The sequence below is a fragment of the Muntiacus reevesi genome, chromosome 1, assembly GCF_963930625.1.
Source record: "Muntiacus reevesi chromosome 1, mMunRee1.1, whole genome shotgun sequence".
Lineage (NCBI taxonomy): Eukaryota > Metazoa > Chordata > Mammalia > Artiodactyla > Cervidae > Muntiacus > Muntiacus reevesi.
Genome location: NC_089249.1, coordinates 155618080 through 155643086, shown reverse-complemented (window position 1 = coordinate 155643086; position 25007 = coordinate 155618080). Strand labels below are relative to the sequence as shown.

The 25007-nt window shown below is 37.8% G+C and overlaps 1 protein-coding gene across 1 annotated transcript in view; it reads right to left on the bottom strand.

Moving 5' to 3' along the window:
• AGBL4 (AGBL carboxypeptidase 4) overlaps positions 1–25007 on the bottom strand; it is a 1390412-nt gene that overhangs the window by 739620 nt on the left and 625785 nt on the right. Inside the window, exon 5 of the mRNA XM_065910427.1 lies at positions 17676–17770. Within this exon, the coding sequence (XP_065766499.1) occupies positions 17676–17770 (95 nt within the window). The remainder of the gene's footprint in view (positions 1–17675; positions 17771–25007) is intronic.

Genomic DNA, 25007 nt, shown 5'->3' with positions numbered 1-25007 from the left:
CAAAAAGATTAGTAGCAGCTCAAAGAAATAAGCTGGGCCATGAATATCTAACAACTACAAAGGCTCAGAGGGCCAAGGAAATTACCCCAGATCATACATGCAATACCTGGCAGAACTAGGACTTAAATTGAAGCTTTATGATTCTTAAGCCATTATTTTCCCACTAGACCTCATTGCTTCACCTGCCAGATGTTGCTCTCAAGGAATTTGCAATTTTTGGTAGGGCTTCCCTGATGGCTCAGGTGGTAAAGAATCCGCCTGCAGTGTAGGAGACCAGGATTTGATCACTGGGTCAGGAAGATCCCCTGGAGAAAGAAATGGCTACCTACCTTAGTACTCTTGCCTAGAGAATGCCATGGACAGAGGAGACTGGCAGGCTTCAGTCCATGGGATTGCAAAGAGTCAGGCACAACTGAGTGAGTAACACTTTTACTCTCAAGATATTTGCATAAATGACTAATTCAGGTAGAGGAAAGTAAGTATCACAAAAGTGATACAAACAAAAATTTTGTTATTTTCTTGGTAGAATCAGGAGATACTTAACTTGTGTAATATGAGCTGCTAAGAGGAAATACATGTAATAATTTAACAAGTATTTGAGTACCTATAATGTGGAAGTGGAGCCAACTCTTCCAGCTGTTGAGGAAAATCCTTGCTTTCTGCTTTTTCCTGCACACACAGCCAGACATCATTTCACAGCTTTCTTTATAATTAGATATGGCCTTAAACTACACTTTAGCCAATGGAATTGGACCAAAAGTGTTATGAGCTACTTTCAGGACTGCTAATGAAAAGCTCCCACATGGGATCTTCCTACCTCTTTCCCCATCTAGCTAGTTGGAATGGAGGTGATGCCCAGGTAACCCTGGAAACTATTTATTCACGATAACAGTCACCCTGAGTCTCTGAATGGCTGTATACTTAAGAGATGCCCTGTCCATTTGTTCATGATGAAGAAAATAATTGTACTTGTTTTGATCCATTAGACATTTCAATCTAACACAATAATTCAGTTCAGTCGCTCAGTTGTATTCGACTCTTTGCGACCCCTTGAACCGCAGCACACCAGGCCTCCCTGTCCATCACCAATTCCTGGAGTTCATCCAAACCCACGTCCATTGAGTCAGTGATGCCATCCAACCATCTCATCCTCTGTCATCCCCTTCTCCTTCTGCCCCCAATCTTTCCCAGTGTCAGGGTGATTTCAAATGAGTCAGCTCTTCACATCAGGTGGCCAAAGTATTGGAGTTTCAGCTTCAGCACCAGTCTTTCCAATGAACACCCAGGACTGATCTCCTTTAGGATGGACTGGTTGGATCTCCTTGCAGTTCAAGGGACTCTCAAGAGACTTCTCCAACACCACAGTTCAAAAGCATCAATTCTTTGGCGCTCAGTTTTCTTTACAGTCCAACTCTCACATCCATACATGACCACTGGAAAAAACATAGCCTCGACTAGACGGACCTTTGTTGGTAAAGTAATGTCTCTGCTTTTCAATATGCTGTCTAGGTTGGTCATAACTTTACCCTAATATATACAGACACTGTGGCATGACATAAATTTATCATGCCCTTAAGAAGCTTACAATTTTATAGGGGAAGGAAGTTAACTTCATAGGAATATAGGACATAGTATATGATAAGAGGAATACATGAGTGCTTGAACTCATCTTAGTGATTCTAGTGATGATGCTTTCCCCAAAGAAACAGCATCTAATTTGAGGCCTGATGCAAATATGGAAGTTAACTGGGAAAAGGAGAAGGAAGGGGAAAAAGAAGAGCATTCCAGGCATAAGAAGAGTATTTGCCTCAGTAAAAGTCTGAGTGTTAAGAAAGAACCGTGGGGTATAGGATTCCCCAGGTAGAGAAAGGCATGAGACATTCTTGGTGGAAAGAACAGATGCAGTAAGAGGGTGGGCTGTATGCCTTTGGGCTACATGGCGAGTACAAGGTGGCTGCTGGAGCTCAGAAGATGATGTGATTGCTCAGTTCAGCTCAGTCGCTCAGTCGTGTCCGACTATTTGCGACCCTGTGAACCACAGCACGCCAGGCCTCCCTGTCCATCACCAACTCCCAGAGTCCACCCAAAACCATGCCCTTCGAGTCTGTGATGCCATCCAACCATCTTATTAAATAGACTGACTCATGCCAGAAGACTGGAATAGGATCAGAGTCAGGCAAGAGAGAGTCTAGATTGAAGAGCCTAGATTTCTGCACAAGACAGAAGCTAACGACTGAAAGAACAAGAAAGTCCCAGCTGCAAGGAAGTGTCAGTACCAAGGAGCATTCTTCGAGTGTCTGGTCAATGAGAAAGACCAGAAAGAGTTTTAGAAAGAGTTTTAAATTAAATCAACAATTATCTACTTAGCATTTACTGTCTGTTAGGTACTGTCTAGGTACAGAAGGTACAGCAGTAAACAAAGACTAACCTCACGAAGCTTCCAATGCAATGGATCTAGAAAGAGAAAGCTGAGTTTTCAGTTCTGATAAAGAATACAGGGCCAATCTTTTATTTAATATATTTTTAATGCATCATATCTTACAGAGTGATTTTATATATCTAAAGGTTAATGTTTATAATTACAATAACCTTTAGGCAACAAGTAGCACAGGTTTGATTCCTGGGACAGGAAGATCTTCTGGAGAAGGAAATGGCAACCCACTCCAGTATTCTTGCCTGGAAAATCCCATGGACAGAGGAGCCTGATGGACTACAGTCCATTGGGTCGCAAAGAGTCAGACACAACTGAGCACACATGCATGCACAATATTTTATCTATTTTATTGATAATAAAATTAAGTTCAATGATATGAGGTGATACAGCACAATAATAATTGCCACCATTTCTGGACCCATTACTGTACATCAGGTGCTTCCAAGTAAGGTGATTCACTTATATTCTATTAAATCTTCAAAACCATCCTGAAAAATAGGATATTATTACACAACTTTTTCATAAGAAAACAAGGACTCAAGTCAGTGTCAGCTAAAACCTGAAGCTAAACTGATGAATATATTCCATTTGCCCCTCTGTAACACTCTTCATCCTTCTCTATCCTTTTCTCTGCCTGAAATGGCTGACCTCTATGGATTACATCAACTGCATTCTGAGCTTCTGGCTTCTGTTTAGGTCCTCCTGTGGGAACATCTAGAGTCAGGAAGGTGGCAGAGGTATTTATTTCTCTGGATTTCTTCCTGTGAAGTCATCTAATGCTGGCTTTTCTCTTGATAGAAGGTCACTACTACTTTCAAAGCAGCATACTCTATACAACTCTCCCTTTCTAGGCTACAATAACCCTTGTCCTCTTGTGACAATTCTGATGTTTCTAGCCCCAAGCTTTTGTACTATCCTTTGTGGTTCTACACCATCTACTTTTAATATAATGGTAAATCTTCCACAAATTATCCTAATTTGGGTGTGCCATCTGTTTCCTTTCGGAAGTCTCAATGAAACACAATCCTGTGAATTTACAAGAATCTGCATTTTCATCCATTTCTTCAGCCTCTCAAGAGGTCCTGGGTCACTCTGAGATGTAGCACTAACACTCCAGCTACAGTAGATGTGAGCTCTAGCTGCCCACAGCATGATTTCACAGCATCCTCTGCCTTCTCTCCCATGGGGTTATCGTCCTCTGGTGGTTCATTTCCTTGAGGCCTGGATCATGAGTCCTGACAAACAGACACCTCAGGACCAGAGAGTGGTGAATGTAGTCTGGAGCTTTGTTGGTCAGTTTTACCAGCATAGATTTCCTCCATGTGTTCCTTCAGAATTTAATTTATAAGCTGTTTATCTGAATTTCTGGCTTAAAGGCCATGTAAAGGCATGATTTGTAGCTTTTTCCAGTTTTCATGGTATAAATATGTGACAATTTCAAACATAAAACTAACAGTGGTTTTAAAAGCAGTTCACAAAATTGCTGAAAACTTAATAATGAGCTTCTGCAAGTGGATAGGTGAAGCTCTAGTATACAACTACCACAGGTGATTGGTAGGGTTATATGTCCATCTTTCTCATCTTTTAATAAGAGTTTCACTCTTGGTCATAGCCTGTATTTCCAAACACCTCTTACTCTCTCACCTCCAGTGTCTTCACCGGTCTCAATAATATTCTGGGAGGTCAGAAGGAGAGGGTACATTGTATTCATTTTAATAAATGAGGAAACTTAGTCCTGTGAAAGTGATATGATTCACCCCTAATATAAGTAAATTTTAAACATCATTTAAGAAGCTATTATTTTATTTTTAATAAATATTACTTTGATTTTTCACAAACATAAAATTGTAGAACATCTAAAAATACAAAAAAACTCTGAAGAAATAAAAATTTACCATAATCCTACCATCTAAAGATACCAGTTAACAGTATTATGTGTGTATTTAATATATAGTCTTCGCTGGTGGCTCAGATGATAAAGAATCTACCTGTAATGCAGGAGATCCAGTTTTAGTCCCTGGGTTGGGAAGGTCTTTTGGAAAAAGGAATGGCGATCCCCTCCAGTATTCTTGCCTGGAGAATTCCATGGACAGGTACATATATATATATATATATATATATATATATACACCATAAATTTCATACTATTATCACAATTATATATAGCACTATACCCTACTTTTTACTTTATATAAGATCAGCATTTTCCTATGTTATTATTAGCTATTGGAAAACATTTTTAATGCCTACATAATACTGCTTCAAGTTGACACATTATAATTACTTAATAATTTTCCTAGTTTTGGATATTTAGGTTGGTTTGAGTTTCTGTCATTATCAACTACTCTAAAATGAACACTTTCTTAAAGATTTTTCTATAATATGATTCTGTTTTGATTGTTTAAATCTCAGAACAGAATTGCCAGGCCTAGGATTTTGGTTTTTAGAATTGTATTTTTGATTTCTTTCTTCTTTATTTTTCAATTCTTAAAATAGTAAACTACATGGATATTTTAATACAATGCCATTGCAAGTTTTCATGGAAATGTTCAGATTTTCTTAGTGATCCCTAATGGACAGAGGAAGGGAGCACTTTGAAACTTAACCTAAATGCAAACATAGCTCTTGGTACTATTATTTTATATGAAAATGTTCAAGGGTAATTGGTACTAACATTAGCATTAATGGTAAAACTAATTAGAGCACTAACATATTATGCCAATATTTTTTTAATGACCTTTGGTTTTTATCTTCCTAATATTAACACAGGGTCTTTCTTCTGTTCTGTCTTTAGAGTTAACTCCCTGGTTCTTCATTTCTGTCTCTTCATTTGGGAGTTAGCTGACCAATTTATCTTAGTTTTCCCAGGAAATCCTCAATTTAAAGCTAAAGTCTAAACTCCTACATCACAAGAAACTCCGTACTTCTAGGCAAACCAGGTGGATTGGTCACCTTGCCAGTTAGGAGTGTGTAATGGAGGAAGCATGGCTAAGGGTCACACAAATCTGAGGCAGAATCTGTGCACTCTGCCCATGAGTGGTTATGAAAACCCTTCCTGAGCCTGGGTTTCCTCACCTGGATGTGATAACCTCTGGCTTTCCTGCTTCCTGGAGCTATTGTCATGATACTATGAGAGCCAATTCCTAGGCAAGTTGATAAGAAGTCTGGGGTCCGGAGGAAAGAACAAATGGTTTTTTTTCCCCTCTACATTCCTTAGTCTTAGTCACTTAAACCTTTTTTTCTATAAGCCTGGAACTGATGCTTACACAACAGACAACTCAGTTGAGACTCTGTAGTAAGGGTTATGTAACAACAATGCATCCAGCTTGACGGCAGTTTCTCCTTCCTGAAGACACTCCTTCCTTGAGACTTTCTTTTGATTTATTGTAATAACTAATTAAAGTATATAACTCTCTTGCTAACACTAGTGAGGGAGGCACTCTCCATCCCCCTTCTGATGTCTATGTCAGAAGCTTTCTCTGTCCGTTTCCATACTTTAATAAAACTCTGCTACACAAAAGCTTTTGAGTGATCAAGACTGGTCCCTGGTCCTGAAGCTGAATCTTCTTCGGAGATCAAGAATGCAACACCATTCACCATAAGCTATCAATACCATGATGCAAAATCATTTTGTAACAAGTGCTATGAGACTGTTTCATATTGTGCCCAAAGTGTTAGAGGTACTGGGTTCAAATCTCTTGCCCTTAGTTTTATCATGTGCAAAATGAGGGCTTTTTGCTAGGTAATCACTAAAACTTCCTTCTAGGACATTGATATGACATATCACAAATACTGGGTCTTTTTCTTCAAGTCCTATCTGTCTAATGTGAAAGAGATCATTCACGCTGCACATTGCACACTGTCTGTATTGTTTGAAGTGAATTAATGGTAACCATCACTGATTTTGCCCAAAGGCAATATTTCAGTTTCAATTGTTTGACTAGAAAGCCAGTATTTTTTTCCCTTACACCAAGACATCACAGTTCAGCCCCTTTTCTTGGAGTAAAAGCAAAAGGAGGCAGTGGGGCAGCATGGAGGAAAGTTATGGGCCTGCTAGTCAATCTTACATGGATGCCAGACTTTATACTGCCCTAACTTGCTGTATGAACAGGTCACATATCCTCATGACAGACACGACAGAGTCAGGTTCAAATTCAGATCTCTTCAAACCATAACTAAGCTCTTAACTATTACTAAATTAGAAAAGGGAAAAAGGGTTAAGATTTAAATTAGTGACTCTGTATTCATATCCCAGCTCTGCCACTTACTAGCATTACTAAACTATTAGAGCAAGTTACTTAATCACCCTGAGCCTCAGTATCCTCATGTGTAAAACTGAGAAAGTGATAGATGCCCTTTCCAAAGTTCTGAGAGAATCAAAGAAACTAGCACAATGTATGAAAGCTATTTGTCATAGAATGATGTGTGTTAATCTTGAGTTCCATACAAAGAGCCTAGAATCCTAGTAATTTAGTCCATAGTATGACTTTGAGGGGATTTTGGAAGGCACTACCTTCTGGTCCACTGATCAGCAAATTCTCGTTAATTCTCACTCATTTCCCCATTTGGCTCATTGTCCCATGACCTGGATTGTAGCTTGGATTCTTTCTTTTCCTCTTCCTTTCTATGCTTCTTACCATTTGAGTATTGAGGTTAAAACAATACCAGCAACTATAACACTTGGCCAGCATTCCCTGTAATTTAATTGGGAACACACACCGACACGGTCCACCCTCCCTCTCAGTGTAGGACTGTCTCCCTGACAGGGAGCCATTCTTCGTCAACTGAAGCCGCTCCAGAACTCTTCATGTGCTGACAGCCCTCCATTGTTGGATAGCTCCTATTGGTAGGATGCACCATATAAAACTAAATAGTGAGAAGTTGGTAGGAGTTGTTACAGAGCTCAAAATTCTCAAGCTTTATTTGAAGACAACGTGGCAGCAGTGAAGAAAGTGATAGGCCTGTAAGTCAGTCCCATGTGGGATCCAGGCTCTGTTGGCATTTACTTATTGTACGATTTTGGGCAACTCATCTATCTTCTTCTGGTTTCTATTCTCCAATCTGAAAGACTGTGGATAATAACCTTCTATATAGACAGGGGAGGAATATCAGTATATCTCTTGTAAACAAAATTCAACTCAGATCACTCATAAGGGAAAAGGACAGGAGCGTATTGTCTCTGGTGGAAATAAGAGAGAATGGTTCACACCTTGTCTGAGTACCACACTTGCCTGGGCAAGAACTCTCCAGGCAGCACAGTGTGAAGATAACCCAAGGTGGACAAATTTGCTGGGTCCTATGGGACAAAAGAGAACAGAGAGACTATATAACTTACTCCTGGTTCATTCCAAGAATTAGAAGATCCAGAGAGGGAATATATTTTAACGTCTGTTTTACCTGATATGAGTATTGCTCTTTGGCTTTCTTTTGATTTCCATTTGCATGAAACACCTTTTATCATCCCTCACATTCAGTTCATATGAGTCCCTAGATATGAAGCAAGTCTCTTATAGACATCACATATATGGATCTTGCTTCTGTATCCATTTAGCCAGTCTATGTCTTTTGGATGGAGTATTTAATTCATTTACATTTAAGGTAATTACTGATATATGTGTTCTTATTGTCATTTTATTGTTTTTAGTTTGTTTTTGTAGGTGTTTTTCTCCCCTTCTTCTTTTGTTCTCTTCTTTTGTGATCTGAAGACTATCTTTAGTGTTGTGTTTAGATTGCACTTTCTTTTTTGTGTGTATATCTATTGTAGATTTTTGGCTTGTTGTTGCCATGAAGTGTTGATATAGCAGTCTCTACATATACAAGACTGGTTTAAGTGTTGATCTCTTAATTTCAAATGCATTTGTAATACCTTGCATTTGTACTCTTCTCTTCTCAAGTTTGCTGGTTTTGATATCATATTAGCATGTGGATGATTTCCTACATTTACTGTATGTTTGCCTTTACTAATGAGCTTTTCATTTCATAATTTTCTTGTTTCTAGTTGTGCTCTTTTCTTTTCCACCTAGAAAATTTCCTTTAGCATTTGTTGTAAAACTAGTTTTCTGGTGCTGAATTTTCTTAGCTTTTGCTTGTCTGCAAAGTTTGTGATTTTTCTGTTGAATCTGAATGACAGCCTTGCTGGGTAGAATATTCTTGGTTGCAGGGTTTTCCTTTTCATCATTTAAAATATATCCTGCCACTCCTTTCTGGCCTGCAGAGTTTCTGTTGAAAAATCAGCTGAAAACTTATAAAGATTTCTTTCTATGTTATTTGTTGCTTTTGCCTTGTTTTTTAATATTTTTTTCTTTGTATTTAGTTTTTGTTAGTTTGACTGATATGTGTCTCAGTGTGTTCCACCTTGGATTTATCTTATATGGTTATCTCTGGGCCTCCTGTACTTGAGTGACTATTTCCTTTCCTATAATAGGTAAGTTTTTGACTATAATCCCTTCCAATATTTTCTCAGGCCCCTTCTCTTTTTCTTCTTCGTCTGGGACTCCTATCATTTGAACGTTGGTATGCCTAATGTTGTCCCCAAAGTCTTCTTTTACTCTTTCTGATATTACAAGAATCCTTCTTTATTATCTTTTCTGTTTCAAGAACTTTGCATAAATGTAGGTCTGCTAGTGAAATACATTCTTAGTTTTTGCTTTTAGCTCAAATGTCTTGATTGTCCCTTCATGCTTGAAAGATATCTTTGTTAGATATGGAAGTCTGGGTTGATAACTATTTTCTCTCAGCATTTGAGAAACATTGTACCACTTCCCCTTATTTCTTCTTAGCACTTTCAAGATTCCTTTGTCCTTAGTTTTCAGAAGTTTAATTATGATATTTCTTGGCAAAGATTTCCCTCAGTTTTTCCTGTTTGAGGTTTTTCTGGCTACTCAGTCCCTCAGATCTATAGGTTTATGTCATATTTTCAAATCTGAGAAGATTTCCACCATTTAAAATACTCTTTTCAGTCCCACTCTCTCCTTTCCTTCTGATTCTAATGAAATAATTGCTAAATTTATTGTCCCATCAGTCCCCAAGGCTCTGTTCATTTTTCTTGACATATTTTTTTCTCTATCATTCAAAGGGGTTACTTCTATTGTCCCATCCTAACATTTATTTACCATTTTTTCTGTTTCACTACACTCTGCTATTGATCCCATCCTTAAATGGGTGATGGAAATCCAGATTCCTCAAGGAATCTGACATCTTAGAGAGGAGAGAAGGGTTCATTACTGACCAAATGGAATGAAACTCTCAGCTCCCTACTTTTCTCTGACACCACCAGGCTGGGAGTTTGAAGCAAAAATGGAAGTTTAGGCTTTCTGCTTGATATTTGTTGGTAAGGGAGAAAGTGGGGTTACAGGTTTTTCTTTTCTTTCTTTTTTTTTTTTCTCCACAGTATTTGATTAGAGTAAGTAATTATTGTCTCAATGTTTCTGTCTTACTGGGATGCCTTTTTCTTGTGCTTTGTTTAGCCCAAACAGGCTTTTGAGAAGGGTTGTTTTTTGCCTGTGCCCATTGGCATTTCCAGGTTGCTGGCTTCTTAAGCAACCATTCTGCCATTTATGAGGCAATAGTAAGACCCAGGATTCTCACCACTATATCATATCCCAAGCTCTGAGACACCTAGTCATTCTTCCCTCATTACCTCACCTTTCAGAGTCATTCTATGTTTGTTCCATAAGTGAATGCAGTGGCCACAAGATTGGAAAGGGTAAGTTTTCATCCCAATCCCAAAGAAAGGCAATGCCAAACAGTATTCCAACTACCATACAATTGTGCTTATTTCACATGCTAGCAAGATTAAGCTCCAAATCCTTCAAGCTAGGCTTCGTAGTATGTGAACCAAGAACATCTGGATGTACAAGTTGGGTTTTGAAGAGGCAGAGGAACCAGTGATAAAATTGCCAACATTTGTTGGATCATGGAGAAAGCAAGGGAAATCCAGAAAAACATCTACTTCTGCTTCATTGACTATGCTAAAGCCTTTGACTGTATGGATAACAAAAAACCATGGAAAATTCTTAAGGAAATGGGAGCATCAAACCACATTACCTATCTCCTGAGAAACCTGTATGTGGTTTAAGATTCAACAGTTAGAACTGGACAAGAAACAATGCAATGGTTCCAAATTGAGAAAGGAGTTCAACAAGATTGTATATTGTCACCCTGCTTACTTAACTTAAAGCAGACTACATCACGTGAAATGCAGGGCTGGATGAATCACAAGCTGGGAGAAATATCAACAACCTCAGATATGAGGATGATTCTACTCTAATGGCAAAAAGCGAAGAGGAATTAAAGAGCCTGTTGATGAGAGTCAAAAAGGAGAGTGAAAAGGCTGGTTTAAAACTCAACATTCAAAAACTAAGATCATGGCACTCTGTCCCTTTGCTTTATGGCAAATAGAAGGGAAAAAGTGGAAAGACTGACAGAGTTTATTTTCTTGGGCTAAAATGTCACTGCAGGTGTTGACCACAGTCATGAAATTGGTGTTTATTCCTTGGAAGAGGAATGACAAAGCTATGACAAATCTAGACAACATATTAAAAATCAGAGACATCACTTTGCAGGTAAATGTCCAAATACTCAAAGCTATGGTTTTTCCAGTAGTCATGTACAGATGTGAGAGTTGGACCCTCAAGAAGGCTGAACACTGAAAAATTGATGCTTTCAAACTGTAGTGCTGTAGAAGACTCTTGAGAGTCCCTTGGACAGCAAGGATATCAAACCAATCAATACTAATGGAAATCAATCCTGAATATTCATTAGAAGGACTGAGGCTGAGGCTAAAGTTCTAATATTTTGTCTACCTGATGTGAAGAGTCAGTTCATTTGAAAAAAACCTTGAGCCTGGGAAAGAGTGAAGGCAAAAGGAGAAGAAGGAAGCAGAGCATGAGATGGTTAAGATAGGATCACTGGCTCAATGGACACAAATTTGAGCAAACACTGGAAGATGTTGGAGGATAAAGTGACTGAACATCATAACTCCCCAGTCTTCTTAGAATTTCATGCTCCAATCACGCTGAACTGTGTTTATCAAAGATATATACTTCACACATATCTCTGCCCATCATGATCTAACTTTTATTCATCTTTCAGCTATCACAATAAATAATATTCCTAAATAAGGTCTCTTTATCCTTGAAGCAGACTAAGTCTTATATGCTATATAGCATGCCAAATAGGCTTCACAGGTGGCTCAGTGGTAAAGTATCTGCCTGCCAATGCAGGAGATGCAAGAGATAGGGATTTGATCCCTAGGTCTGGAAGATTCTGTGGAAGAGGAAATGGCAAACAACTGCAGTATTCTTGCCTCAAAAATGCCATGGATAGAGGACAGGCCAGTCTGTGGGTTTGCAAAGAGTCTGATACAACTGAGTGATTGAACACATGCTGAGTAGTCCACGCATGCTGATCTCCCCTTTGTTTTAATGATTATCATATTTATCAAATTACATATTTAATGTCTAGCCTTTTAGACTATGGGCTCTATGAGAACAATAACCATATTTCTCTTGTTTTATTCTAATACCTTACAAAATCCCTGGTACATTGTGGCCACTTAGCAAGCATTTTTGACAAGCTGAAGGAAGGAAGAAAAGAATAAAGGAAGAAAGAGGGGAAGGAAGGTGAAAGGGAAGGAATGAAGGAACAGTCATTCAGTCAGTTTTGGGTGAGAGAGGAAAAGAACTAGTCAGAAAATTTATTGAATAAGATCCTTGAGATTAAAAAAAAATATTTAGACATCCATTTCATATTCATTTCTCATAACATCTCTGTGAAAAAGTATTATTATGCAGTTTTTACAGTGAGGAAACTGAGGTTTACAAAAGAGGTATCATGGCCCATCAGGTTGTATCTTCTATTTGAAATCCCATTTTCTTAAGTTTTTGTTCTTGCTCCATTTTCTTAAGATCTAGCTAAAATACCACCAACCCCAAAAGCTTCTCCTTTACTGCTCAAGTCCTAATAGCATCATTTTCTTATCTCTAATCCACAGCACAATTTATATACCTTCCTAATGGTCTTAAGTACTATGCTTCTTACATTGTGCCTATTTATGCTTCATTTAAACCTCTTAAAAACAAAATTTTAAAGATATAATACAGGTCATATTCATATTTATTACCCTAGTACCGAGCACAAAGTTAGATGCTCAATAAAAATGTGTTACATGAAAGCTACCGCTAAGATTTAAGTCCAATTTCCTCAATCTTCTACAATTCAATCTGCTACAAGTCAATCAGAGAAGTTATTTCAGATTTACCAAAGGCCACAGAGCTTCATGCTACTCCTTGAGTCTGTGCCCTCTCATCCACCCTTCCATGCATGGAAAATGTAAGAGACAGTAAAGATGGAGTCCTGAGATCTCTGGCTAATGTTACCAATCACTAGTTGTGAAGACATCTTAGGTTTAGTTTCTTCACAGGTGAGGATACAGATAATGGCTGGTTTTCTAATGCCGGTTTCCAGCAGCTTCCAGCACATAGAAATTTCAGCCTTTGACAATAGTAAAAAATATTAATAAAAAAAATTAATCAGTTATAGTTGAAAAAACTTGATGCTGTAGAGTCCTCAGTCATTCAGTCAGATCAGTTGTTCAGTCATATCCGACTCTTTGTGACCCCAAGGAATGTGGTACACCAGGCTTCCCTGTCCATCACCAACTTCTGGAACTTGCTCAAACTCATGTCCATCAAGTCGGTGATGCCATCCAACCATCTCATCTTCTGTCGTCCCATTCTCTTCCTGCCTTCAATCCTTCCCAGCATTGGAGTTTTTTCCAGTGAGTCAGTTCTTTGCAGCAGGTGGCTAAAGGATTGGAGCTTCAGCTTCAGCATCAGTCCTTTCAATGAATATTCAGGACTGAACTCCTTTAGGATTGACTTGTTTGATCTTCTTGCAGTTCAAGGGTCTCTCAAGAGTCTTTTTCAAACCAAAATTCAAAAGCATCAATTCTTTGGCACTCAGTTTTCTTTAAGGTACAATTCCACAATCATACATAACTGTTGGAAAAAAAAAAAAAAAGCTTTGACTAGACAGAATTTTATTGGCAAAGTGATGCCTCTGTTTTTTTTTTTTTTTTTTTTTTTTTTAATATACTGTCTAGATTGGTCATAGTCTTTCTTGCAAGGAGCAAGTGTCTTTTAATTTCATGGCTGCAGTCACCATCTGCACGATTTTGGAGCCCAAGAAAATAGAGACTGTCATTGCTTCCGTTGTTTCCCTATCAACTTGCCATGAAGTGATGGGACCAGATGCCATGATCTTTGGTTTTTGACTATTGAGTTTTAAGCCAGCTTTTTCACTCTCCTCTTTCACTCTCATCAAGAGGTTCTGTAGCTCCTCTTCAGTTTCTGCCATAAGGGTGGTGTCATCTGCATATCTGAGGTTATTGTTATCTCTCCCAGCAATCTTGATTCCAGCTTGTGTTTCATCTAGAGTGGCATTTTGCATGATGTACTCTGCATATAAGTAAAATAAGCAGGGTGACAATATACAGGACATACTCCTTTCCCAATTTGGAACGAGTCTGTTGTTCCATGTCCAGTTCTAACTGTTGCTTCTTGACCTGCATACAGATTTCTCAGGAGCCAGGTAAGGAAGTCTGGTGTTCCCATCTCTTGAAGAATTTCCCAGTTTGTTCTGATCCACACAGTCAAAGCCTTTGGTATAGTCAATGAAGCAGAAGTAGATGTTTTTCTGAAACTCTCTTGATTTTTAATGATCCTACAGATATTGGCAATTTGATCTCTCATTCCTCTGCCTTTTCTAAATCCAGATTGAACATCTGGAAGTTCTCAGTTCACATACTGTTGAATTCACTTAGTGTTCACATAGCTTGGAGAATTGTGAGCATTACCATGCTAGCATGTGAGATGAGTGCAATTGTGTGGTAGTTAGAACATTTTTTGGCATTGCCTTTCTTTGGGGTTGAAATAAAATCTGACCTTTTCCAGTCCTGTGACTACTGCTCAGTTTTCCAAATTTGCTGGCATATTGAGTGCAGCACTTTCACAGCATCATCTTTTAGGATTTGAAATAACTCAGCTGGAATTCTATCACCTCCACTAACAACCAACAATCCTTAGAAGTCCAATATATAAACAGAATTAGAATGAACTAAAACAGGCAGAACACTTCTAAATCTTTCAGATTCTCCATTTTGCTGCTAGTTATGCTGATTTTTATCTCCTCAAGGTGGAACAGCCTTGAGAGGTCATATGTTTATTTGCATAATGGCTTTTTACTTGCTTCTTTTGCTCATTTGCTTTCCACAGTTAATTGATTACCAGATCCATGCTAAGGCCTAAAGTTATCTTTGCGTAGAATCAATTACAGACCCCTGAAACAGGTGAAGAGGAAAGTTTTGAACATGTGAAGAAAGTTTGTTTTCCCAATTTGGTATATATTTCATCCAGAAAATTTAGGGTTTCTAATGTTTGTCATGAGGTGAGGATATTTCCAAGGCCTAATTATAATATTAAATTAGGTAAAGCCCATAGGGGCTTCCCAGGTGGCACTAGTGTTAAAGAATCTGCCTGCCAATGCAGGAGACATAAGAGACAGGTTCAACTCCTGGTCTGGAAGGTCCCTTGGAGAAGGGCATGGCAACCCACTCCAGTACTCTTCCTTGAGAATCTCATGAACAGAGAAGCCTGGTGGACTACAGTCTATAGGGTCACAGAGTTGAACACGACTGAAGTGAGTTAGCATGCACAATGCCCATAAGGACTTCCTAGGTGGTTCATTGGTAAAGAATCTGCCTGCTAAGCAGGGGATACAGGTTCAATCCTTGGGTCAGAAAGATTCCCTGGAGGAGGGCATGACAACCCACTCAAGTATTCTTGCCTGGAGAATCCCATGGACAGAGGTGCCTGGCGGACTACAAACTCCATAGGACCAGTAAAATCTAATAATCTGAGAGCCAAGCAGTCACACACATTTCTTTATGTTACTCTGGGGACATTTAGGATGATGATTACTGGAAAATAGGTTCTGGTTCCAGTAATCAACACAAGGAGCAGAAGAAAGTCCTAGGCAGAAAGCACCAAGGACAGGAAGGACCTTCAGAACAAAGTAGTAGAGAGAAGGGTAATAATCATGGCCTACAGAGATCAGTTAATAAAATTCTAATATAAAATTTCCCTTTTAGAACAGACTGTTTCTATCATATTCATACAGTATATCCCCAATACTATCTCTATAGCACATGGCACATTAAGGTGTTCAATAAAGTCCTAAATAAATCAGCTAAATAAATCTCCAAACATCTTGCTTGAAGAAAGGATAGCGAGAAAGAAGATGAAAAGCTTCCCATTCAATGTGTGGGGATAGAAAAGTAAAAATCTCTCTGAGAAATTAAACACATAAATGACTTGACTTATTCTGGTACCTTGTACCTTACTGGTTTCAACTACAACAAACTTGACTCTGAAACTTTAAACCTCTTTAGACCGTTAGAGAAGTACAGTGACCACATAGCAGATTCTGCTCAGAGTCTGCCGACACTGGATGAGAATGCTGATTTAATTCTAAGACATTATAACATAAATATAAAGAGTCATTAATAATTCAAAATCTTGTCAAGAGACCTAAAAGAGAGGACCCAAATGGTAGTGCATGAGAAACAAAGCAAAATGAAATAATTAAGGCAGAAGGGTTTTCAAAAGCACACAAAAAGACTCCAGAACTGAACACTCGAGGAAATCAAATGGTTATTATTACTGCTATATAAGATCCCAACACAGAGTCTCAAAAAAGAAGTACAATGTTATTTTAAGGCCCCTGTGAGCAGATCAACAGTGATATGCTTTGTTGACAAGATTTGAAGCACACATCTACATATATGCCTATTAACAGAAAGAAGTGTTTTGGTATTATCCACTCAGGCTGAATTCAGAAACTCACAGCAAAGGTCTGCCTCCTGTTCAGATCCCAATTTTGAAAGGAAATGGAGAAACAGCAGTATAGTTAATTTGACTTAGTAAAGTAAAAAAAAAAAAAAAAAAAAAGGCCCAGGAAGATATTCTTACCTTTAATAAACAGTTTTGATTATCATCATCAAATGCCTACACTTTTACAAACCTGAGTTTCTCAGCCCAGCATTTATAGAAAATTGCCAAGTATCATTTCTAGATAAAAGCACAATTCAATATTTATGAATAGCTAGCTTTCTATAAATATAGACATTTGGAGATGATCTTCTCACTAGTCATTAAAATTTGAACAGGGATCAAAGCTAGAATAATATTAACAATTCCTTGCATTTGTAGAGTATTCTACAAAATACTATAATAACAGATGACATTTATTGAGTATTTAGCAAGTGCCAGGCACTTTACATGTAAATTCTCATCATGAATTCAGTTCAGCTCAACAAGCATTCACTTAACACCTACTGTGTGATAGGTGAATAACACTTGGTTTCTGGCTTTAAAAACTCTCATTTTGGTGCACTCAATCAATGTTGAATGAATAAATGGATGAACAAAGTAATCAGTTTGAATGGCGGTGTGGGATAACAATAACACAGGCTCTTCCCCTTAGTATTTATGGTCATGAGAAAGTACTTAACCTATCCTAGCCCCAGTGTCTTCGTCTGTAATATAGGGATCTTTAAAATAATCTCCCTTGCAAAAATGTTGTGAGAATAGTAACATCAAATATAAAACATCTGACAAAGAACAGATTTTCTCAGTAAGTGGCAGTAGTTATTATTAGCATTATCATCATCATCCTCATTACTATTATTAAGTAATTCTATACAACTGTCCTCAGCTACACTATAGCAATGGGACAAATAGAACTTTAGCATCCAGAAATATTCACACCATATCTATACAAAGAAACCACAACAAACAAGCAAAACAAGGGAACTCTACAAAACTGTAGCTCCGAATATCCTCCTGGGTTAATGTACAATATCTCTGCCCAGGTTAGAAAAGAAAAAAACAAAAACAGAGTCAGCTTTATGCTTCCAAAGATGTCATGATAAAAGCCAGATAAGACAGGAAGTTTATCTTATCAAATCACAGACTGTACATTCCCTCATAAGAGAGTGCTAGTAATTCCACATATGGAACCATGCTTTCTTTTCCAACATTCTCAAAGAGCAGTGCCGAAAGTCCAGACAATGAACATGCAGAAACTCACTGAACTCTTCTTACGGCCAGTAGAGCAGATAAATTGGAGCCCTGGGTCACATTCTTCAATCAAAAGGAGGTCCATTCTGTGGGTCACTTACCATTTTGGTCTGCTGGTAGATTTCACCATAGGGGCCATCCCATCTCTATAAAGACTTTTAGTTTTGCTGAAGTTAACAATGTTGAAAATGACTCTCTGAGAAAGAAAGAGGGAAAAGTTTATCAGAAGACTGTGCTATTCAGGTTGCCCCTTTCTGATAATTAGAACTGGAAGTAAAAAGAAGGATTAAGGGAAACCATATGAACTAGCCACCAACATAGTGAGAATAAATGATATTCATAGAAATTCAGTGTTTCTGCTAGCTTAGCATAGTAATCAAGAACACAGACTCTGGAATCTGGAAGGCTTAGTTTTAATCTCACTCTACCACTCTCAGTCTGTCACCTTGCCAAGCTACTAAATCTTTCTTTGCCTCAGTTTCCTCATCTGAAAAATTGGGATAATAATGGTACCTAGGGTTATTGATGAGAAATAATTTAATGTATAGTGCTTGGAACTTTGCTTGGTACATAGTGAATGCTATATAAGTTTTAGTTATTTTATTATTGCATCTTCTCTCTAGGCTCACCTAAAATTTCCATGGAAATGAATATCACTATAATAACAGTGGTGCATTTGAAGTTCAACAAAACTAAAGATAACAACTTAGTGAAAATTGAAATTAAAAACTTCTGTAGCTGCTCGCACCCCTTTGACTACAACTACAGAGTATATGTTTTCTCCCTTTTTGTTGTTTTCTGCTAGGGGCCAGGAGTACTGGACTCAATCTTAATCTTAGTATCAGTTTATAGGAGCACAGACCCATAGGTGAGTTCCTTCCCTCCCTCGGTACACCTTTACAATAGGGGAGTGGAATGTTTTAGATAACTAAAACCCTTCCAGAAGTGTAGTAGACTTAAAAGAAAACAAGTCTTTGTTTTAATAAACAACTTTATCACAAGTCAGGAAGATAGATGGGGAAAGAGCAGAGAATTGGGGTTAAAAGACATTAAATGACCACTGAAATAGTCCAAAGGAAAAAGGATGAGGATCAGGGCAAGAGCAGCCTGAATAGTCAGAGAAAATGAAAAGCTTTCAAGAGGTTACCATAGGCTGGCCTTTCTGTCCAAAGGCAGTGAAAAACAGATGCATCAAAATTCATGTATTAATTCACTGAATAAATATTTATTGTGTGAGGTATTAATGTCAAGTGCCAGAAATTGTATACACTTAAAAATTTTTTAATATTCTCTTACAATTATATTAAAATACAAACATCTCCATTTTACAGATGTGGAAACTGAGGTTCAGTGATGTTAATTAACAGATGGAGAACTGATATCTAAACTTAAGGAATAAAAGAGTTAAGACAGTCAAGATCTCTAAGTTACTCACTAAGGTTCCAATTTCATAGCTCCAATCAAGTCTGTTATCCAAAATAAGGGCAAAAATAAATATAAATATAGTGGGCAATTTTTGAAGCCTTTACATTTTGTTTTCCTTTAAAAATATAACACCCAAAGCATTTCCTCTGGATTCATATTTGGGACTACCATAAAATGCTTTGTTCTATGAAATAAGGTCTTAGGAATAACTCATGTTTTCCTTTCTCCTCAGAGACCTAGGCATTGACCCTCTCTCTAGGCATTTCAGTTTCCGACCTCTTTTCTGTCATTACGTTAAGTCATCAAGAATGTCCAAGGCTATTCCATTATTAATAAACCAGACCTGCCTGTTGTCAGTTCAATTATTTCTCCTAGGGTCTTGGCTACTGTTTAAGAAAATCGCTATCAAGGGGGACAAAGGGCCTTTGAACCTCACAGGGCCATGATGTACTTTTAGGATCTAGAATAATGCTAAATGCAAGAGGAGATCTAATACAGAAAGAATGTATATATGTGAAGCTGGAATAAAAAATGAAAAAGTGGAATATTTATTGATCATTCATATCCTACCACATGCCAAAAACTTTCCCCCAGGTATTTAAAACATACTATATTATTTAGTTTCTCTATTCATAAATAAAATTGTTCATTTTAGACTAACTTTAGAAATAAGGAAATTGAATCTAATAAACAGTAACTGGCTTATACCCCCATCCCCAGATCCCACAACTATTAAATGGTAGAGCTAGAACTTAAATCCTAAATGTCTAGACAATAAATATACTTTCTCTATGATACCAAATGCAAAAAGAAAACAATCTTTTTTTTCTTTCTTTTTGGCTGCATATCTTGTAGGATCTTAGTTTCCCAACCAGGAATCCAACTTGGGTCCCGGCAATGAAAACGCCAAGTCCTAACCACGGGACCACCGGGGAATTCATGAACACATTCTTTTATGATTCTCCACCCATGCATTTTTTAAATTTATTTTTAAAACTTTTTTATTTTGTATTGGGGTATAGCTGATTAACAAATAATGCCATGATAGTTTTGGGTGAACAGCAAAGGAACTCAGCAATACATATACATGTATCCATTTCTACCCAAACTCTCCTTCCATTTAGGCTGCCACATAACATTGAGCAGAGTTCACTATGCTATACAGTAGGTCCTTGTTGGATACCTATTTTAAATAAAGCACTGTGTACATGTCCACCAAACTCCGTAACTATTCCTTCCCCCATTCTTTCCCTTGGCAACCATAAAATTGTTCTCTAAGTCTGTGAGTCATTTTCTGTTTTGTAAGTTCATCATTTATTTTCAGATCCCACATAAAATGGATGTAATACAATACTTCTCTTTGCCTATCTCATTTACTTCACTCAGGATGACACTCTTTAGGTCCATCCATATTGCTGCAAATGGCATTATTTTGTTTCTTTTAATGGCTGAGTAATATTCCACTGTATATATGCAACACATCTTCTTTGGCCTTTCCTCTGTTGACAGACATTTAGGTGGTTCCCATGTCTTTGCTCTTGTAAACAGTGCTGCAATGAAAGTTGGGATGCCAGTATCCTTTCATCCTGTTTTTTTTTCCAGATAAATGCCCAAAAGTGGGATTATAAGGTCATATGGTAGCTTTATTTTGAGCTTTTAAGGGAAAAAAAAAACTATAGTAGTCACTGTACCAATTTACATCCCTACCAACAGCGCTGGAGGGTTCTCTTCTCATCACACACTCTCCAGCATTTATGGTTTGTGGTTTTTTTGATCATAGCCATTCTGAGTGGTGGGAGATGGTATCTTCATTATAGTTTTGATTTCCATTTCTCTAATAAGTAGTGATGTTGAATATCTTTTCATGTGTCTCTTGTCCATCTGTATATCTTCTTTGAAGAAATGTCTATTTAGGTAGGTGTTCTGCTTGTTTTTTGATTGAGTTGTTTGTTTTGATGCTGTTAAGCATCATAAGGAGTTTGTAAATTTTGGAGACTAATCCCTTACCGGTCACATCATTTGCAAATATTTTCTCCCAATCTAGGGCTGTCTTTCTGTTCTGTTTATTCTTTCCTTTAGTGTGAAAATTTTGAGTTTAAGTAAGTCCCATTTGTTTATTTTTGTTTTTATTTCCATTATTCTGGGAGATGGATCAAAAATTAAGGCAGAAGTATCAGAGATCAAATTGCCAACATCCACTGGATCAACAAAAAAGCAAGAGAGTTCCAAAAAATCATCTATTTCTGCTTTATTGACTATGCCAAAGCCTTTGACTGTGTGGATCACAATTTGACTATGTGGAAAATTCTGAAAGAGACGGGAATACCAGACCACCTGACATACCTCTTGATAAACCTGTATGCAGATCAGGAAGCAACATTTAGAACTGGACATGGAACAACAGACTGGTTCCAAATAGGAAAAGAAGTACATCAAGGCTGTATATTGTCACCCTGCTTATTTAACGTATATGCAGAGTACATCATGAGAAAGGCTGGGCTGGCAGAAGCACAAGCTGAAATCAAGACTGCTGGGAGAAATATCAATAACCTCATATATGCAGATGACACCACCCTTATGGCAGATAGGGAAGAAGAACTAAAGAGCCTCTTGATGAAAATGAAAGAGGAGAGTGGAAAAAGTTGGCTTAAAGCTCAACATTCAGAAAACTAAGATCATGGCATCCGGTCCTATCACTTCATGGCAAATAGATGGGGAAACTGGAAACAGTGGCTGACTTTACTTTTCTGGGCTCCAAAATCACTGCAGATGGTGATTGCAGTCATGAAATTAAAAGACGCTTACTCCTTGAAAGGAAAGTTATGATCAACCTAGACAGCATATTAAAAAGCAGAGACATTATTTTGCCTACAAAGGTCCGTCTAGTCAAGGCTATGGTTTTTCCAGTGGTCATGTATGGGTGTGAGAGTTGGACTATAAAGAAAACTGAGCGCCAAAAAATTGATGGTTTTGAACTGTGGTGTTGGAGAAGACTCTTGAGAGTCCCTTGGACTGCAAGGAGATCCAACCAGTCCATCCTAAAGGAGATCACTCCTAGGTGTTCATTGGCAGGGCTGATATTGAAGCTGAAGCTCCAATAGTTTGGCCACCTGATGCGAAGAGCTGACTCATTTGAAAAGACCCTGATGCTGGGAAAGATTGAAGGCAGGAGGAGAAAGGGACGACAGAGCATGAGATGGTTGGATGACACCACTGACTCAATGGACATAGTTTTGGGTAGACTCCAGGAGTTGGTGATGGACAGGGAGGCCCGGGACGCTGTGGTTCATGGGGTTGCAAAGAGTTGGACACGACTGAGCAAATGAACTGAAATGAACTGATGTCAAACAGTATTCTTCTTATGTTTTCCTCTAGGAGTTTTACATTGTCCAGTCTCACATTTAAGTCTTTAATCAATTTTGAAATTATTTTTGTATATTCTACCTGTGCATTTTTAAAAATGTTTTGTACATTATTTAGCAAGGTAGCATGTGGTTGTGAGAATCAAAGGTATTCGGAAGCAAGCAGTGCAGAAAATCTTGGCTTCCTTATTTTCTAGTTATTTGTCAGTTATTTACTCAAAATACATCAGACAAATCTACATCTATGAGATAATGGTAACAGTAACAACTATAATAATAACTAACAACTTCTGAGACTTTCTATGCAACTAAATCTAAGCTGTGCATGCTAAGTCACGCTAAATCCCTTCAGTTGTGTCTGACTCTGTGCGACCCTACGGACTATAGCCTGCCAGTCTCCTCTGTTCATGGGATTCTCCAGGCAAGAATACTGGAGTGGTTTGCCATGCCCTTCTCCAGGGGATCTTCCCAACCCAGAGATTGAATCCGCATCTCTTACATCTATCTGCATTGGCAGGTGGGTTCTCTACCACTAGCACCAAAATCACCTGTACAATTTTTAAGTACTAGAGATGTGTGGACCTCATCCCAAGCTTCCCTGGTGGCTTAGTTGGTAAAGAGTCTGCCTGCAATGTGGATGACCTGGATTTGATCCCTGGGTTGGGAAGATCCCCTGGAGAAGGAAATGGCAACCCACTCCAGAATTCTTGCCTGGAGAATTCCATGGACAGAGGAGACTGGTGGGCTACAGTTGATGGGGTCACAAAGAGTTGGACACGATTGAGTGACTAATTTTCACTTCCACTTTTCATCCTAAGCTGATATCTGATGCATTAGCTCACTTGTTTTGAGAATAATGAATATATGAGACAGGGACAATTTATTACCTCTTTAGGGTGAGGCAAGTGGTATCAAGAACAAGTAATTTCAAATTATATAGCTAATTTGTAGTAGAGTTAGAATTTGCACCCAGTCCATTGATTCAAGAGAATAAGATCTTCGACTTTCCAGATAGATATACCTGAGACTGAAACCTAGCTCCTCACTGGTTTTGTGAACTTGGGCAAGATAATTACTCATTTTTGATACTGTTTTAAAAGTCAATCTGGGATTGAAATGATAATACCATTCTAACAAAGTTATTATAAGAATCTGTGAGATTATACTAGTAATCAACTGGCACATTGCATCTAGATAAGAATAGGAATTCAACATTTATTGAACTTCCCCCCTTATCTTCAACGAAACGAGATTTTTCCATTTTTATAGCTTCCTTCCTTCTCTCTCTTTCTTTTTTTCCAGTCCTTCCTTCCATTATTTCTTTTTTCTATATTTAAAATTTTAACCCAGGCTTCTTGTTTTAGTAATAGGATGCTCTAAATCGAAGCTTTGTAAATGGTGACCTGTAGCATGAGCTCTCACGGTAGTCTTGTGTGAGGCCTGGAGCTCTGCCCATCATGACTAAGGAGCTCATGGTGTTATGGACGAACATAAGAGCTCCACCCCAGATATAGGCCAAGGAGTGGTGCAGTGTGGCTGAGGGTGTAGTAAGGAGACTGCAGGCAGTCCCAGACAGTGGCTTTAATTCTTTTTCTTCCCATAGATCCAATACTTTTGCCCAATCAAGAGTAAATTTTCCACTTCATGGTGTCCAAGCTGTCCCAAGGACTATTCTAAATAGGCCTGAATATTCTACGAATTAGATAGTCATAATTATTTTAAAACATTTCATTACCTTTTTTTTGTTTAGTAGCTAAGTCATGCCCAACTTATTGCGATCCCATGGGCTGCTGCCCACCAAGCTCTTCTGTCTATGAAATTCTCCAGGCAAGAATACTGGAGTGGGTTGCCAGTCCCTCTCCAGGAGATCCTCCCCAGCCAGGGAAGGAATTCGAGTCTCCTGCATTGCAGGCAGATTCTTTACCACCCAGACACCAAGAAAGCCTTAAATCAGTATAATATTGAAAGTTTGATTCAATTTTAACATCATTTGATGTTTACAAGAAATGTCAATACTGCAATTATAAGTGGAAAAAGGAGAACTATTAGATACTTTATTATAATTTCACATGGCTTATATATTTGAACAGTTTAAAATTTTTTATCACTTTATTGTGGGGAAAGTTTCTTATTAATGTTTATTAAGACTGAATAGATCATTGAAAAGTCTTGATCAGGAATTTCATATATTCATTTCAGAAATCAAAACCTCATACAAAAATGGAAAGTTCAATGGACAAAACTAATGTATTTCAATTAAAGATTTGAAGATTAAAAAAATTAGCATTTGATATCCTGTGTAGTTTTTTTGTTTTATTTTAAAATTTTGCGTTACTATTTTTTTTAATCAAGCTTCATATGATCATCCTCTAAACATTCCCAGGTATTACAGCATTCTGCATAGGTATCATCTTCTCTATATGTTTAAATGTTATTTTCTTTGTGTGCCTGAAAGTGAAAACAGTTGGAGAATACAGCTCTGGATAACCTTCCACAAACTGCCAGAAACTATAGGATATTTATGAACATTATTTACATGAAGAGCTCCTAATAAATAAAAAGAAATCCACAGATTCTAGAAAAATAGATGTACAGAAGGCAGATTATTGGTCTTGGTATCTAAGAACTTAGATTTTTTAAATCTAT